We start from the raw sequence: 18,947 nt of genomic DNA on the forward strand, positions 1-18,947 counted from the left end.
CTGTGCCTTTGTGACAACAATTAGCCAAGCAGGAGGGGGCTGAGGTAAAGGTTCTCCAATGTGCTGCTCACAGCTGGGCTTTTGTCCCCTCCCCAGAGCACGGTGATCGTGGAGAAGACGGTGCAGGACCTGATGGAGCTGATGCACGACCTGAGTGCCTACTCGGACCAGTTCCTCCACATGGTGTGTGTGAAGCTGCAGGAGTACAAGGACACCTGCACCCTGGCCTACAGGTACAGCCCAGGGAGGGATCGCTGCTGACAGCAAAATTAATGCTCAAACATCAGAGGTTTGTGTCCAAAAAGGAGACAGAGGAGTCTTTTTCCTACTCGAATACATGTAATATTATATAAATATAAATATAAAAATATAAATAATATAAACAATATAAATATAAATATAAATACTATAAATAATATAAATACTATAAAATATATAAATATAAATATAAATATAAATATAAATAATCAATTTATAATATAATAGTATTATATTATAAATATAAATCATATAAATTTAATTATATTAATATATAAAAATTGGAATAAATATATATTTATATAAAAATACAGTATATTTATATATAACATATAAATAATATATAAATACATGTTTATATATTATATTATGTATAATATATAGGTAATATATAAAAGATATATTTATTTATAAAAATGTATATTATATAAATATAAATATATAAATTCTTCTATAAATATTTGTGGAGGGATAGAATGGAAAAAAATAATGCAGAACTCCTCTCACACCTGAGGAGTTGCAGCTGTACTGATCACCAAAGATTAGGAACAGGCCTGCCCTTAACAGGCCACAGCTGTGTCCAATGATGATGAGAGCTATAAAAGAGTGGGTCAGCTGGGGGAGGAGAGAGTTGGAGTTTGTTGGTTGTGCTGTGAGGAACTGCCCATGAGAAATCATCAAGGTATGGAACTTTTGCAATAAGATGACAACAAATATATTGTATTATTATCTAATAATAATAATGGGAGAGGCCATGGGGCATTCCCCTGGGATCTCAAATTTTTGGAGGACGCAGCCTCCCTTTTATTCCAATTTCCCAGCAGCTTTTCTCTTCTCTTTTTCCCTGTTTCTGAGGTACTTCAGAGGTTCAGACTTCCCAAAACACCTGATAGCAGAGATTTCCCTCTAATGTGTAGCCCTCCCTTTTAATTTTTAATTCTTATGGAATTTATGGGTTTTTCTTCCCCATTGCTTCTTTCATCTTTCAATGTCTAATTTCATATATCAGCAAACCTAAAGTTTATTTGTTAAAGTAAATACCTTTTTCCATTCATCAATCAGTGGAATCCTTCCCATTGTTTTTTTTTTTTTTTATCTCCCGGTGCTGGTTTTATCCACAAGCAGACCCAGAGCTTGTTTCTAAAGACAAATCCACCATTCCTCTTGCTGCTCTTTGGGCTTGGCTGTTGTCTTGGTTTGAAAAGCCAGGTGTCTGCTAAGGGAGGCAGGAGCCTCCCCTGAAATGGAAAATGCAAACCTCCTCCCTCTGAATTGTTACCATTTTGAAGTTAAGGGGCTCTCAGGCAAAGATATGGGAACAGGAATAAGAGTTATATATGAGGAAAACTAAAAATTCAAATGTAACAGTACAAACAAGAAACCAGCCCACTGTCAGAGTGAGAGCAGGAGCTGCCCCCTGTGTGCCAGGGGGTGGCCCAGCCCCATCCCATGGGGGCTCAGCCCTCCTGCAGTGCCAGCTGTGGCTCTGCTGGAGCAGGGATCCTGCACAAGGGGGGAGTTTTCCTCTGCAGCTCCAGGGCTGCTGGAGATGGGCCTGGGCTCCCTCTGGCAATGCAGGGCAGCAGAAGCTGCTCCTCTGGCAATGCACTGGGCAAAGGCTGCTGGGCTGTGCCAGGCTCAGATTGGATCCAGGTAGGAATGCTTGGCTCCTCCCCTGGGCAATGCAGCATCTCCCCATGGGATGATGGGATTGGATCAGCCCTGCAGGGACACTCAGTGGCCATGGACAGCAGAGATCTCCTGCAGGGAGGATTGGCTGTGGGAGAGAGAAAGAAAAAACTGCCCTATGAACAGAGATACCTGCTCCACAGATGGGGACAGAACACACACCCCCATTTCCAGCCTTGGACAGCTGTTCTGGCAGCAGTGGTCAGGAGTTGCTTCTTCAATTGTCTCTGCTGGAATGGTTGAGGCTGTTCCCTTCTGTGGATAAAAAAGCTGTAATGATGGTCAGTGGAATTACGAGGAGTTGTGGTTTCCCAGTGGATTTATCCACAGCACAGAGTGGTTTAGGGTCTTGATGGGGATAGCAGTGGTGGTAGTGCTTAGAAATTACTCCAGTTCTTCCCTTAGGCAGGATGAGACCTTCCCGGGCCTGAAGGGGCTCCAGGAGAGCTGCAGAGGGACTGGGGCCAAGGCCTGCAGGGACAGCACCCAGGGAATGGCTCCCAGTGCCAGAGGGCAGCCAGGGATGGGATCTTGGCAATGAGGAATTCCTGGCTGGGCTGGGATTGCCAGAGCAGCTGGGGCTGCTCCCTGGAATGTCCAAGGAAGGAATGGTTGGACAGGACTTGCAGCAGGCTGGGATGGTGAAATTTTGTCCCTGCCCATGGCAGGAGTGGAATGAGATGATTTTCCAGATCCCTTCCAGCCCAAACCATTCCATGATTCCATTATTAAACGTGACCTCAAGTTGGCCACTGAGAGTCTAAAGTGTCCTCTTTAAAAATAAATGGCTGAATGTGCCTTTTGTTCTCTGGTAAAGTTATTCAGATTCTTCATTTGAACGTTTTCAAGGAATTCAGCTTTATTTGAATTGGTTCTGTTGGGATTTGGGTATTCAGGTCTCATGGCGATTTAGGAATTTCACGATGAGAGGAAATGGGCGTAAATTGCACCAGGACAGATTTAGATTGGAAATTAGGAAAAGTTTCTTCCCTGAAATGTTGGTCAGGCATTGGAAGGAGCTGCCCAGGTGTGGAGTCCCCATGCCTGAGGGGATTTAAAGCCCTGTGAATGTGGCACTTGGGGACATGGGTGGCCCTGGCAGCGCTGGGAATGGTTGGATTCAATCCTAGAGGTCTTTTCCAACCTAAATTATTCAGTGATCTTAGGAATCAGGAACCACAGGAATCCACACACTGGGTTTGGTGAAAGTTTCCTGGGACAATTCTGTAAACTGACAGGGAGTCACCAAATCCTCCGTCCTTGTCCCACTGGCATTTTGGGATCATCCATCCCTAACATTCCCCAACCAAAGCATGGAAGATCGGGGCACCCACTGGCCATGGACGTGTTTGGGTTAAACCATTCAAATACTTGTTTTATCAGAGATTTCCTGGGTGAATATCAATAAATAACTTCTAAGGACACCCCAGTTATCCATCTGTAAAACAGCGCTCCTGGACAGGAAAACCAGGATCGCGCCTCATCCCGTGGGGATAAATAATTCCATTAAAAACCACTACAAGATGCTGCAGGAATGTGGGCTGGAATAGCTGCTCTACATCATCCCCTCCACGGCTATTGAGCCTGAAAAAGCCCTTGTGCTTCCTGACCAAGAAATTACTTCCCATTGCCTGATTTTATTCAGGAAAAACTTCATCCGGCGAACGGCCTCATCATCATCATCATTATTATTATTGACAATAGCAGTCAGCAGAGGCTAAACTTTGCCTGAACACCCCCCTAAATCGGGAACTGCTCGTGTGCCATTGTCCAAAATCCTCCTTTTTTCACCCAAAACTTCCCTGCCTGGACCCAGACAATGCGTTTGATTTGTTTGGCTTGAACTTGACGCTCCTTCCTTCCTTCCTTTGCCATTCCTGGCTTTGGCACCTGCTGAGGGCTAATTAGGACAACGCTAATTTGGCCATCTCCTGATTGCAGCGAGAGGGGAAAAAACAGGAAACGTTCTGGTTTTGCTGCTGGCAGAGGACTGAAATAGAAACCCGGATCCATCCCCGGGAGCGCAGGGGAGCGGAGCCTTCCCGCCTCCATCCGCGGGGATGTTGTGCCCTCTGCAGGGACCTGAGCTCCACACAGCCCTGCCCTCTGCTCCAGGGTTTTCCCTGGGCTCTTGGCATGGGTAAATCCTGCTGTTGGCAGAATTCAGGACATCCCTCTGGCTGTCCTGGATAGCTCAAACCCCTGCCAGGGGGCTCAGAGACCCTGGCACAGAGCCCAAGACACCCCTGTGCCTTTGATTACGACCCATGGAAAAAATTACCAACCTTATATGAGGATCTGCAAGCTGAAATTAGAAAGACTTAGACCAAACTCGAAGTAGAATAATAATTAGTTTGTCACGGGGTGAAAAATAGATTTTTGGGGCTTTTAGAATGGGGGTTCAGGAGGCAAGATGGAGGGATCCGGGTGTGTCCAGCCTTTCTCCTTCTTCTTCCTGGCCTCCATCTCCTGCTGTGATGGTGGCACTTTTGGATTGGTTTAGGGTAGAAGCTCACAGCCATAACACAGGGGATAGGTATTGGGAAGTTATGGTAAATATTGTACAGGTAGTTTTTAGTATAAAAAGGTAACACTGCCTCTGAGGCAGTCAGTGTGCCACCGACCAGCCTGCTGAACAGACCTCAGCAGGCCAGAGAAAGAATTTTATAGATTAGAAATCATAAACAACCTTGAGACTGAGAACAGAAGAATCCTGACTCCTTCTTTGACTGATGGGCTGGGAATAGAGGCTCTCTAATGCATCTCAGGGTCACTGTGAGCAGCAGAAGTCCTGAGAAGGCGATGGAGTCAGGATTATTTACAGCTCATTAAAATCAGGATTAACTCCTGGGAGCTGGGAGTGGATCCCACCCAGCAAAGCTGCTCTTGGGATTGGCCAAGAGTGAGAATTTGGGAAGGCAGAGAGATGTTGTTGTGGGATTTGTTCCTTCAGGGGGAATGTGAGCGAATGTGGGTGGAAAAGCACCCAAAGGGAGGCTCCTCCAGGCAGGATTTGATCCGGAGTTCTCTGTGGGAACAGCTCAGGAAGGAACGTCAGCACTGGGAAATGCACAGCTGAGGTTGTTCACGTCGGAGCTCCGTTTGGCTCGTGTTTTCCAGGGATTTAAAAAGAAAAACATCAACCCCAAGGGGGCTGGATGGGATTGGACACTCCTATAAAAATAGCAGCTCTCGTGTGTTAATTGCTGACGAATTTTGGAAGCTTAGCGTAGGTGAGGTGCCTCCTGCAAATCGCATTTCTGTCCAAAATTCCAATTCCAGTTTGCCGCCCAAACTGTTTACAAACGTCAGCTCTTGATTTCTGACTAATTGATGAGGAGCTGGGGCTGAAAATGCAAATAAAATGGGAGATGGAGCCCCCAAACCTCCTGCCGTGCTGGCAGCACTTCCCAGTCGTGTCCAACCCCCGTCTCCAGCAGATTTCCAGGAGAGCAGCTCAACTCCAGAGTTAGGAACCATTTTGTGTTAAAAACCTGAGTATAAAACCATTTTTGTGGGGTTTTTGGGCATACTGAAAGGAGAAACCTGCCCAGTTCACAGTTGCTGCCCTGAACGTGAGCCCTTCTTTTTAATCCTCTGTCAACACCCTTCTCCAACAGAATTTGCTGCCTCAAATGCAAAAATTAATCTCTCTACGTGTTTTTCTACATAAATTTTCCAGTATTATTCATGTCCACGTTGAAGTTGCATGTTTTTATTTTGTTCTCCACTCCAAGCTCTGTCTTGTGCGCCCACCCCCTTCTTCCCCATCTTCATCCTCACCTTGTTCATTTTGGAACCTCTCTGAAGGCTCTGAGTAAAGGAATCCCTCACCCAAATGAGCCTTTTTAGTTTTAGAAGGAGATGGGCATCACCAAAATGTGGTTCAGAGAGTTTAAAAGGTGATGAAATCATCTGGAGGTGCTCAGCTCCCTCTCTGGAGGCAGATTCTGGTGACCGACCTCCTTTGGCTGAACTCTCTCAGCTAAATTTGGGGGAAAAAAATGGGAAATAACCAAGCTTGGATCACTCAAAATGGTGAAGAAAAGAAACCCCTCCTGCCTTCCAGTCAGGCAAAATAAATCTGAGCCCCTTTTTTACTGAAAAAGAGCAGATTCATTCAGCCAAAATGGGGCAGCCAAGCAGGAATTTTTGATTCCCCAGGAAATGCTTTTACCACTCACTTTTGCTGCTTCTTAGTGGCATCTTCCCCTCCTTCCATGAACTTTTGGGGTTTAAGTTGCCTTTTTGACTCTTTTTTTTTTTTTGGGGCAGAGGTGTCTCCTCAGGCTGTGGGTGCCTGGCCCAGCTGCTTTTTAACCCTTGGTAGCACAAGCTCAGCATGGAAACATCACCTTGGCCGTGGGAAGAGGGGAAAATCATCCAAAAATCCACCTGGCACAAGGCAGAGGAGCCCAGTGAGCCCCTGTGGCTTCCAGATGTTTCCTGCTGGAAAGCCAAGGCCCCCCAGCTGTGTCCAGGGGTATTCCCATATTATTTCCCATAAGAGAAATGATTCCTCAGAGTGCAGGGTTGGTACCTGGGAAGGTGTGACACAGACCAGGATTTTGGCCATGGCATCAAGGCTGTCCCTCACTCACCAGCAGGCTGGGAATGGGAAAGATTTTGGGAAAGATGTATCCAGGACAGCTGTCCCAGACTGATATTCCATATTTTATGGCGTCTGCTCCACAATAAAAGGGGTTTTCCCATCATTTTTCCTCATTCTTTCCTCTGGGGAGGATGGAGCAGCTTGGTGGGCACCTGGATCCAGCCCAGGTCAGCTCCCTATGGCAGCGGCAGGAAAATCATGGAGCAGTTTGGGGTTGGGGGAGTTGGGGTGGAAGGAAGAGTTTTGAGCTTGTCCTGGGATAATTCACTCAAGGATACAAATTGGATTGAAGGTACAGAGGGGGAACACAGGCTGAGAAGCTGGGAAGAAAATGTGGGGAAAAGGAGTTGGGAAAAGCTGGGTGTCCAAAAGGAGTTGGGAAAAGCTGGGTGTCCAAAAGAGATTGGGGCTGTTCCACCCTCTTCAGCATCTTCTTGATGAGGGCGTGGTTGAGGTAAAACCAACACCAGTAAAAATCAGGAGGTGTTGGAACCCTGGGAAAGAGTGAGGATGTAATTCCAAGGGATCCAGGCAGTGCTGGGGCTGTTCCATGGATTACTTTGGAGCTCGCTGGTTTCAGTGGATCCATGGATCTTGTCCAGAGAGGGCTCCCCTGGATCCCTGGAATGTCCAAGGTTGGACAGGGCTGGGAGCACCCTGGGACAGTGAGAGGTGTCCCTGCCCACGGCAGGGCTGGATCTGGATGGGCTTTAAGGTCCCTTCCCACCCAAACCGTTCCAGGATTTCATGGTCCCATGGGCACCACAAAAGGTGAGGAAAGCAGGAATCCTGGATTAGGCTCTTGGAAAACTCTGACCCTGGAAAAGGCTGAGTTTGCAGCTTGTCAGAGCATCCCAACATCCTCCCCATCTCCTCCCAGCACTGACTCCACAAACAATTGGGATTTTGAGGATAATAAGGACCATAAAACAGAGAGGTGGCTCTGTGTAACTCCTGGGCATCATCCATAAGTGAGGAAAACAGGAATCGTGGATTAGGCTCTTGGAAAATTCTGACCTGGAAAAGGAGGACCCCAGGCGGAGTTTGCAGTGTGTCAGGGCATCCCAACGTCCTCCCCAGCACTGACTCCACAAACAATTGGGATTTTGAGGATTATAAGGACCATAAAACAGAGAGTGGCTCTGTGTAACTCCTGGGCACCATCCATAAGTGAGGAAAGCAGGAATCGTGGATTAGGCTCTTGGAAAACTCTGACCCTGAAAAAGGACACCAGGCGGAGTGTGCAGTGTGTCAGGGCATCCCAACATCTTCCCCCACTTCTTCCCAGCACTGACTCCACAACCAATTGGGATTTTGAGGATAATAAGGATCATAAAACAGAGAGTGGCTCTGTGTAACTCATGGGCACCACCAGAAGGTGAGGAAAGCAGGAATCCTGCATTAGGCTCTTGGAAAACTCTGACCCTGGAAAAAGCTGAGTTTGCAGCTTGTCAGAGCATCCCAGCATCCTCCCAGCACTGACTCCATGAACAATTGGGATTTTTGAGGATAATAAGGATCATGAAACAGAGAGTGGCTCTGTGTAACTCCTGGGCACCATCCATAAGTGAGGAAAACAGGAATCCTGCATTAGGCTCTTGGAAAACTCTGACCTGGAAAAGGAGGACCCCAGGCTGAGTTTGCAGCGTGTCAGGGCATCCCAACGTCCTCCCCAGCATTGACTCCACAAACAATTGGGATTTTGAGGATAATAAGGACCATAAAACAGAGAGGTGGCTCTGTGTAATTCATGGGCACCACCAGAAGGTGAGGCGAGCAGGAATCATGGATTAGGCTCTTGGAAAACTCTGACCTGGAAAAGGAGGACCCCAGGCGGAGTTTGCAGCATGTCAGGGCATCCCAACATCTTCCCCCACTTCTTCCCAGCACTGACTCCACAACCAATTGGGATTTTGAGGATAATAAGGACCATAAAACAGAGAGGTGGCTCTGTGTAACTCCTGGGCACCATCCATAAGTGAGGAAAGCAGGAATCCTGCATTAGGCTCTTGGAAAACTCTGACCCTGGAAAAAGCTGAGTTTGCAGCTTGTCAGAGCATCCCAACACCCTCCCCAGCACTGACTCCATGAACAATTGGGATTTTTGAGGATAATAAGGACCATAAAGCAGAGAGTGGCTCTGTGTAACTCCATCAGGACCCTCCCAAAGATGCCCTGGGTGTCTGAGGGGCCACGATAAGGCTGGAAATAATTGAAGAGAGCAAACAGTGGACTTGGAGAGAGCTGAGCTGAGAGGGAAATAACAGGGAGTAATGGGATGAAACTGAGGAAATAAAACACCAGCTCGGTATCAGGAGTTTCTTTATCCAAGAGTTGGATTTGTTCAAGTGTGAAATAGACTCCCAAGGGAAGGAGAGTATTACTGCAGTCATTTAAATGTGCAGAGGACAAAGCCGTGGCTGGTGTGTTCCTGGAACTGTTGTCTTGCCTTGGCACAGCAGTGCCCAGAGATCATCAAACCCCCTTTCTCCATCTCAGATGTCAGAGCTGCTGGTGGAGCTCTTTTATCCCCCCTCAGTTTTCACCAGGGTGAAAAAGACCTTTTTTTATTTATTTTTTTTTTTTTTTTTCTCCTGAGTGGAAAAACACCACCTCCCCCCCAGCAGCAGAAGGCCAAAGAGGAATGTTGAGGTCTTGTGTGGCTGGAAACAAAACTCAGCCTTTTGTGTGTGACAGATTGAACGTGAAACTCAGAGGGAAGGAAAATTTGTTTGTAAGCGCATGTGACAAATTCATTTTCACAAATCCTGTGTGGTTCCTGAGCTGAGCTTGTTTTCCTGGTGGATGGGGAAAGGGTGGGATGAGAAATGAGCTGTTCTCCTCAGGATGGATCAGAGCTGGCTCCTTTCTTGCTGTTTTCCTTTGCAAAACGCAGATGCTCGGGGTGTTGTTGTTTTTATTTCTATTTATTCCCCAGATCACCACCTGAATGCTGCTGGCACCTCACCTCTGCCCCAGAATTCCAGCCTGGAGCTGGGAGAGTGTGGCTGGAATGGCTCTGCCAGGTCCCTGTCAGGGGGTGTGGGGGAGTCTCTGTTGGCCCAGTCCATTCCAGCCTGGGAGAGCTGGGAATGTTCCCCTGGAGAAGGGAAGGCTCCAGGGAGAGCTTCCAGCACATTGCAGGGCCTGCAGGGGCTCCAGGAGAGCTGCAGAGGGACTGGGGCCAAGGCCTGCAGGGACAGCACCCAGGGAATGGCTCCCAGTGCCAGAGGGCAGCCAGGGATGGGATCTTGGCAATGAGGAATTCCTGGCTGGGCTGGAATTGCCAGAGCAGCTGGGGCTGCCCCTGCATCCCTGCAATGCCCAAGGCCAGGCTGGACACTGGGGCTGGAGCAGCCTGGGATGGTGGAATTTTGTCCTTGCCCATGGATGGGGGTGGAAATGACAATCTTGAAGGTCCTGGATTGACTCCTCCAAATACAGCATCCCACTTGTCTCCTGGAATTCCCAGGCAGGAATTCAGATCAGTTACCCTGCCAAAAACACAAAACAGGGAAATTCTTCCCCATTGGAACCCGCTGCAGTTCCTGACTCAGTTTCCTGCATAGGATTTAGCTGGAATCTCCATCAGGAGATGCTTTGGGTGACTTGGAAAGAAGATCCTGGACTCTTCATTCCCCTTCCTCGCTTCAGCCCTGGTCCCCAGGCTGTGGGGGGAGGTGGTGGCTCCCATCCAGGTGTCCTGGGCTGGTCCCACCTGGCACTGACCCCACCATGGGCAGAGCCTGCTGAGCTCCACTGAGATCCCAGAGGGAAATGATCCATGGAGGCACCAGTGCAGGGTGACCTCCTCCAGCTGGGTGCCAAACTGAATTCCCAGGCATGCAGAATTTAGGAAAATGGCCCCTTTTTCCCTTAGAAGATGTCTCAAAGTCCAGCAGGAGTTGTGTGTTTAAGGGAATTTCCCACCCTGTCCACCCGTGTTGCTGTCCCTCTGTGTATGGATCCTTTCCTCACTCAGGACTGATCCTTTGCTCAGTCCCCATGTGTGTGATATGGAATGAAATCAATGGCACAGAATTAAATGAAATGTCCCTAAAAGCAGGATCTGCTCCTGCCTGAGGTGTTTGTGGCTGGTCTCCCTGCAGGACCATCGTGCAGTCGGATGAGAAGCTGGTGATCAGCGCCTCCTGGGCCAAGGATGATGATATCAGCAGGCTCCTGAAATCCCTGCCCAACTGGAGCAGCATGGCTCAGCCCAAGCAGCTCAGGCCCAAGAGAGAGGAGGAGGAGGATTTCATAAGGTAAAAAATGGTGGGATGTCAGAGCATCAGAGGGTAGCACGGTCAGGATGGACGGAGACAAGAGATCTCTGAAGCCAGGTGGTGGAATTTGGGGTTTATTGCACAGGGCCTGGGTGCAGGGGCCTTTTGGGATTTGGGGTTTATTGCACAGGGCCTGGGTGCAGGGGCCTTTTGGGATTTGGGGTTTATTGCACAGGGCCTGGGTGCAGGGGCCTTTTGGGATTTGGGGTTTATTGCACAGGGCCTGGGTGCAGGGGCCTTTTGGGATTTGGGGTTTATTGCACAGGGCCTGGGTGCAGGGCCCTGCTGGGAGCTGCCAGCCACAGCTCAGAGCAGGCCTGAGAGAAGAGAGGGGCAGAGAGGATGAGAGGGTGAGAGAGTAAGGGAGTAAAAAAGGTAAGAGAGTAAAAGGGTAAGAGAGCGAGGTTCCCGTTCCAATACCATAAATATTTTTCTGTGTTGAATATTCTGATTCTCACTGACCAATCCAGTACAAGATACAAATCCTATTACATTTCCATACAGCCTATAAGAATCACTACATTACCATACTGTATTACATTTTAAACCCTAAAAACTCCTCTTTGGGCCCCTTCTGCCAAGCTGGCAGGGTCTGCTCTGCCCCTTGGAGCTGTCTGCAAGCAGAGGGTGTTGTTCCATCAAAAGGGGATCACCTTCAGCTGGCCATGCCATTGTTTTCCAGTTGTTCAGTAACTGAGGGATCTCAGAGCTTGCTTTCATTTCAATCTCGCTTATAGTTTCCATATTCCCAAAATCTTTTGCCAGACAATCATATTTATAAGGCTTTCCTGTTTCATCTTCCCCAACAGTGGGAAGTTGGGAAAGGGTTTCAAGGAGAGCAGCAGCAAATCACAGGAACGGATTCACAGCATTTTCACAGCTGCCCTGTCCACAGGAGAATCATGGAATAATCATTTGGGAAATGGGAAAGGCTTTGGAGATCAGCCAGTCCAACCATTCCCAGCCCTGCCAAGGCCACCACTGACCCTGTCCCCAAGTGCCACATCCACATGGCTTTAAATCCCTCCAGGGCTGGGGACTACACCTCTGCCCTGGGCAGCCTTTTGGGGGAAGAAATCTTCCCAATATCCAAGCTAAGCTTTTCCTGGTGCAATTTCTGCTCACTCTGCTGTTCTGACAAAGCCATTTGGGAGCTCTCTTTGGGATTCAGCTCAGGGAAGTGCCTGGGATTGGGCAAGGAAATTGGTTTTGAATCCACCCAAATCCTTGTCCTGCTGGTTACTGCTCTGCTCACCCACGTGGTGAAGGGAGCAGCATTTTCTGACCTAAAGGAGGGGCCAGATGGTTGTACTGGGAAGAAATTCCCAAAATCTGTCAAAGGGATCTTTAATTCCCAAAATCTGTCAAAGGAATCTTTAATTTGAGCCATGACCTGGTGGAGTTTCCCCTCCATCCCAACTCCAGGCACTAACTCAGGGAAGCAAATGAAACATTCCAACATTCCCAGCAGGAATTCTTTTGGGGACAACTCTGTGTGCCCAAACCAGGTTGTTCCAACCTTTCATGCCAGTGGAAGCCTGGAAGGAGCAGATTCCCTTTCCCTGCACGCTGGGAATGGCTCAGCTCCTGTGAGATTCCAAAGGCTGCACATTCCCATCCCTATTCATCACTTCCTTGATTGGCACTTGGCTGTGAAAGTGGAGGAGGAGGAGGAGAAGCTGTTGAAAATAACAAGTCCAATTTGCCCAGATTGTCATTTTCCTCCTTCCCTGCCTGGAAGCCCCGTGACAGGGAGGCTGCAGCCTGGAGAGGATGGGATTTGTGGGGTCACAGAAGGGTTTGCAGCTTGGGCAGGGATTAAAACATCCCTGGGGAGCAGGGGGAGCCTGCAGAGCCCTTGAGGTCTCTGTGCAGTTCCTGAGTTGAATTTCATGGATTCAGCTCTCACCTACTTTCACATTTATCCTTCATTTCCTCTCCTACTTTCATATTTATCCTTCATTTCCTCACCTGGGAAGCCCCTCCTGGCTCTCCCTGTGATTCCTGATCCATCATTTTGGGATAGCAAAGCTCCAATGGGCTCTGCTGGCCGAGTGGGAATTCCTGGCCAGGCAAAAACAGATGGCTGATGCTGACAGAAGCAACATTTTCATCCTAATGTGCATTTTATTCCATTCATTCCATCCTCCTGGCCATTCATTGAAGTATTTTGTGGATCAGAGGAGCTCCAATGGCAGGACTTTAAGTCACCCACACTGAATTTCCTGGGAAAAGCTCCTGTGCTGTGGCTTTTTTCAGCCCAGGTTCAGGACAAAGATCTTTTCTCAGTGTCTGTTTGCACAGGGCATCATCTGCTAAGCCCCAGTTCCTGTGGCATTAATTTAAATCATAATAATTGGTCTGGGCCAGATTTAGCTAACTGATGGCTTAGAAACTTCCTCCAGCATGGGTGGGTGGTGGTTGAATAGATCCCTCCTGAAAGCTTCAAAATAAAATTAATTGCTTGTCCAATTTTTTGTCATCCTCTTCCCATTTAAGCAGCCTTTTCTCAGCCTTTTCTCCTAATACAAAGGAACATGATTTCAACAGATTTCTTCACTGCTGCTGCTTCTTTCTCTTGGCACTGCTGATGAATTGGGAATAATTTCTGCCTGGACAGTGCAGAGGGAAGCAGCTCCTGTGGAATCCTTGGTTAGCAGAGAATGAGAGCTCATTTTATTATCATTTAACCTCTAAGATACTTAAAATTTCAGTATTTGGTGTTCATGGGCCCTAATTCTTGGCTGGCAGGTCAGGACTACACCTCCCTTCCTAGAAAAGAAGGTTCAAGCCTGATGAAATTTGGGGAAATGTTCTTTTTTGGGTGTGGAATTGCTCAGCAGCATCCCTTTATAATTATTGGGAAATTAAACAAATCCTGAAAGTTCACCAGCAGTTTTTGTCCCGTGGCAGCAGAAGAGATCCATGCCCAGCTTTCCTTCCCTCCCCAGCTTTCCTGTAACTCATTTGTTTCACTAAAAAGAATCCAAACAACAAAAAAAATCTTTGTACAAAATAATCCTCAGCCTGTGGACAGAGATTGATTTTGTTGTCTTAACCCCTGGCTGTCTCCTGAGCAAGGAGATGTCAGAAGGCACCAGCAGAATTTCCCATTAATTGGGAATTATTATTATTATTATTATTATTATTATTATTATTATTATTATTATTATTATTATTATTATTATTATTCCAGTGGGAATGGGCAGCCAGAGGGGCCTGCTGGGGCATTTTAGAGCTTGGTGAGTGTAGTGGTTGTAGTTCACTAATTCAAGATTTTTTCTCTTTTAAAATTTCTTAACTAATGTGTTGATGAGTGTGGTGGGCTTTGGTGTTGGTTAATTATTAGTGTACTTCTTTCATGTTGTGAGATGGGATTAGGAGAAAGGTAAAGTAGGTTTAAAACTTTAAAAGGGTACAAAGAATATTTTATTAAAAGTTTTTTATTAAAAAAAAAGAAAATTTTTTTTTAAGTTTTTTTTATTAAAAACTAAAAGAAAAAAAGTTGTAAGATCAAAACAAACTGGATTTCCTCCCATTCCAAACCACAACAGTGAGGGGAGGAAGAGAAGCAAAGCCAGCCTCTGCTGCTGGAACTGGGATTTGGAGCTCTGGGGTGGGTGTGAAACAGGCTGCCCTCATCTCTGGAGGAAGGGGATCCCACTGCTCATTCCCCAGGCAGAGGTGCTGCTGATAAACCCCAAAGGTGTTCCCAACTCTGCCTTGAGGAGGGAAAAGCAGTTGGAAAAGAGCTTGGATCCAACTCATATTACTAATATTGTTAAAAAAATGTAAAGACAGTTTTAAAAAATACTAGTAATAATGCCATATATCATTAAACTTCATATATTTATACAATTTTACAGCACAAAACTAACCAATATTTTACTTCTCATATGAAAACACACTCTTCACTGTGGTATTTGCTGGATCCCCAGGATGAAGGAGGAAATGAGTGAATCTGACTCCATGCTCTCAGAAGGCTAATTTATTATTTTATGATATTATATTATATTATATTATGCTATACTAAACTATACTAAAGAATACAGAAAGGATACTGACAGAAGATTAAAAGATAATACTGAAAACTTGTGACTCTCTCCAGAGTCCCAACACATCTTGGCACTGATTGGTCATTAAGTCAAAACAATTCCCATGAAGCCAATGAAACAATCACCTGTGGGATAAACAATCTCCAACCACATTCCAAAGCAGCAAAACACAGGAGAAGCAAATCAGATAATATTGTTTTCCTTTTTCTCTGAGGCTTCTCAGCTTCCCAGGAGAAGAATCCTGGGCAAAGGGATTTTTCCTGAAATATGATGGTGACACATCACTTCCACGATTGATAACAGAAAAGATTCTCCTGCTGTCCCTGATTCCACATTCCTCAGGGGGGCTTTGCTTTCCTGTGAGAGCCTAAATGAGGGATGTGGGAATCCAGGCAGCTCTCCAAAATGCAGTTTATTGTGTCCAAAATGCAGTTTATTACATTCAGAATGTTACATTCAGAATTCAGCAGCCCAGGGTCTGGGTGACAGAGCTGTGCCCACAGCTGTCAGCTCCAGCCACAGGCAGCCCTGCAGACCCACAGCCCTCATTCAGGCCCTTACCAATAGTGCCCCACGTTGGGTGCCACTGGAAAAGCTTAAATGAGGGATGTGGGATTCCAGGGGCTCTGCAAAATGCAGTTTATTGTATCCAAAATGCAGTTTATTGCATCCAAAATGCAGTTTGTTGTATCCAAAATGCAGTTTATTGTATCCAAGGTGTCACAGCAGCCCAGGGCTGTGGGTGACAGAGCTGTGCCCACAGCTGTCAGCTCCAGCTGCAGGCAGCCCTGCAGACCCTTTGGTTTTGGTTACAGTGCATTACAGACTTTTCTTTGCTGAGCATCTTCATGCAGTAGAACCAATCTATACCTGAACTGTTATCTACAGCCTGTCATAACTACTATAATTACCATATTCATGGTACTGTTCTCCAACCACTCCAAGTTAGTGCATTACAGTTTAAGCTAGAAGTTGTTTTTCAGTTTTCTTGCAGTGGAAAATTCTGAGACCTTTTTTCTACTTGCACCATTTGCTGCCTTGTTTGCCTGTGCTCTCTTTGTGCTTGGTACAAACATCTTCTTGTTTGGGGTGGGTTTATCCTTTGCTCTAAGCCATAAAACCCCTTCTAACTCACACACCCTTTGCCTCCTTGGTTATCCAGTGAGACTGGCTCAGCAATTCTTTTCTTCTATATCAAAACTTGCTTCCATCTCTATTCCTTCATCAGACTCCACATTTAAAAATCTTTCTGCTAAGCACACATCTCTGTGAGACCTTCTTGTCAAACTTTCATCCTTCCCAACACTTTGCATTTCAGGGCTGCTTTTGGCAAGGAATCCGAAGTTTTGATCGGGAATTTGGGAGACAAACTGATCCCTCAGCAGGAGATCCTGCGGGACGTCAGCGACCTCAAAGCCTTGGCCAACCTGCACGAGAGCCTGGAGTGGCTGGCAGCACGCACCAAGGCCGCTTTCTCCAGCCTCTCAGCAGCCCAGAGTGAGTAACCATCAGAGCAAACCTCTGCCTGGGGATGGGGACAGCAGAAATGTGGGGTTTGAGCAGGGTTTGTTCCTGCTCCCCAAGCAGGTTTGTGTCAGAGAGAAGCAGAAAGTGAAGCAGCTTTGTCTGTTTGTTCCTCTGGGGGCACTGGGAGGGCTCCAGGGGCATCGTTGCTGTCTGGGTTTGAAAAGCCAGGTGTCTGCTCAAGGAGGCAGGAGCCTCCTCAGGAATGGAAAATGTAAACCCCCTCCCTCCAAATTGTTAAAATTTTGAAATTAAGAGGCTCTCAGGCAAAGATATGGGAATAGGAATAAGAGGTTACTAGGAAAATTAAAATACAAATATAATAGTACAAAAAACCACTGACAGAGTCAGAAATTACCTGACACTCTGTGGGTCAGGGAGTTGGTGGCAATCTGTCTTGGTTTGGAAAGCCAGGTGTCTGCTAAGGAGGGCAGGAGCCTCCCCAGAAACAGAAAATGTAAACCCCCTCCCTCTGAATTATTGCAATTTTGAAATTAAGGGGCTCTCAGGAAAAGATATGGGAGCAGGAATAACAGATCTTTACTAGGAAAAGATATGGGAATAGGAATAACAGATCTTTACTAAGAAAATTAAAATACAAATGCAATAGTACAAACAAAAAGAGAAAAAAACTACTGCTAGAGCAGGAGCTGCCCCCTGTGTGTCAGGGGGGTGGCACAGCCCCATCCCATGGGGGCTCAGCCCTCCTGCAGTGCCAGCTGTGGCTCTGCTGGAGCAGGGATCCTGCACAAGGGGGGAGTTTTCCTCTGAGGTCAAACTCTGAGTTTCCCCCCTGTGATCTCACACACTCCTGTCCAAACTGCACCCCCACAATCCCAGTTCCATCATTCCATTCTGGAAGCTTCTCCAGGCCTCAGGGCAGTGCAGGGTTCTCCTGGGGGTCAGTGCCTGCAGCACAGAAAGTCTGAAATTCTCAGCAGCCAGAACTCCAAGAAGTTAATTGCTGATTGCCTTTGGGATAATTAGGAACTGAGGGACAGCAGGTTGGTGAGTTTAGCTTTTTTTTGCCAGGGTTGGGATTAAATGCCTGAGATGGTATTTCTTGTTCGGACTCAGATGTTTGTTAGTTCTTATCCATGTCCCAGTCTCACAAACCCTGAGTTCTACTACACCTCACTCTAACAAACTAAAAATGGAGCTGTGTCTCTCTCTCTCCAAGGCCTTTTAGGGATAAACTGTCCAATTAAGAAATGACAACTGAATTATTTTCACTTTTAACCCAATAACCAACCACCCATGCCCTGCAATGGGGACTTTTTAATCCAATGACACAAAACCACCCAAACCCATGGAGAAGAAGGTGAAGAAGAAGGACCAGCACTGCCCCAAACCTGCATCTTGCTTTATATCTATTATTGTATTCTAAACCCTTAAACTCTGAGTTTCCCCCCTGTGATCTCACACACTCCTGTCCAAACTGCACCCCCACAATCCCAGTTCCATCATTCCATTCTGGAAGCTTCTCCAGGCCTCAGGGCAGTGCAGGGTTCTCCTGGGGATCAGTGCCTGGCAGCACAGAAATCTCCAATTCTCAGCAAATTTCAAAATTCCAACAGCCTTTGTCTTGCTTGGAGCTCTTCCTCCTGCCCAGCATCCCTGGCATTAAATCCTGTGTGTTTGACAAATCCTGAGCATCCCCTGCTGTCTCAGGGGGTGCAGGGGACAGCTGAGGAGCTGGAAAAGGAAAATCATGGAATAAAAACCCCACACAACTCAAGGGGAGCCCAGGACTCAGGGGAATGTGTGAGGATACAGGGAATTTCTGCAATTTCTGCAGTTTGGTTTGGAAATTTGGAGCAGAATCCTGAGGGAAGGTGCCCAGGACTGGGGGCAGCTGAGCTCTCCTGGGAGCTGGGAGTTGAAAATCAGCTCAGACTTTTTCTTTTTTCCCTGGGAATTTCACAAGGGAAATTTGCTGGTGCTGAACAAAGTCACAGTGTTTTATGTCCATTAAATCATTCTTGGCAGCAGAGCCCCTCTGGTGACTGAAATCCTTCCTGTGGCTTCTAATTCTGCTCTGGAGCTGGGTTTGGAACTCCTCACTCAGCTTTCCCTCATCAGATCCTTTGGATCCAAAAGGAAAATTCAAGTTACAATTAAACCCCAAATTACTCCAGGTAGCTTTAATGTTCCTGTAACCCAGACTTTGGCTTCTCCATACCTGGGTGACAACACTTGCTCTGTTCTAGCTTTTTATGGTTATTAAACAAATAACAAAATTAAACAAAACCCACTGGGAAATGCTATCAAAGTTCAGTAGCCAAATATTTCTTTAGTCACCAGGAGAGTTCTTGGGGCTGAGGATTTATGTTCCAACAGTCAGAGCTGTTAAAATAAAACATCATTTACAACTTGAGGTCTGGTTGAAACTCAGGTTTTATAATAAATCAATATTTTCCAGCTATTAAAGGGCACGAGCACGACTTTCAGGCCTCAGAGAGGACGTTCCACACGGTGGTGAATAAACACAAAAGCACAAAGTGTAATATTTCACTTGGCAGC

At 46.7% G+C, this 18,947-nt stretch overlaps 1 protein-coding gene across 1 annotated transcript in view; it reads left to right on the forward strand.

Annotated features, from left to right (window-relative positions):
- Positions 1-18,947, forward strand: part of EXOC4 (exocyst complex component 4) — a 365,227-nt gene that overhangs the window by 291,920 nt on the left and 54,360 nt on the right. Inside the window, exons 12-14 of the mRNA XM_054632077.2 lie at positions 97-233; positions 10,669-10,824; positions 16,219-16,397. Coding sequence (XP_054488052.1) covers positions 97-233; positions 10,669-10,824; positions 16,219-16,397 — 472 coding nt within the window. The remainder of the gene's footprint in view (positions 1-96; positions 234-10,668; positions 10,825-16,218; positions 16,398-18,947) is intronic.

The sequence above is a fragment of the Agelaius phoeniceus genome, chromosome 5 (genome assembly GCF_051311805.1).
Source record: "Agelaius phoeniceus isolate bAgePho1 chromosome 5, bAgePho1.hap1, whole genome shotgun sequence".
Classification (NCBI taxonomy): Eukaryota; Metazoa; Chordata; class Aves; order Passeriformes; family Icteridae; genus Agelaius; species Agelaius phoeniceus.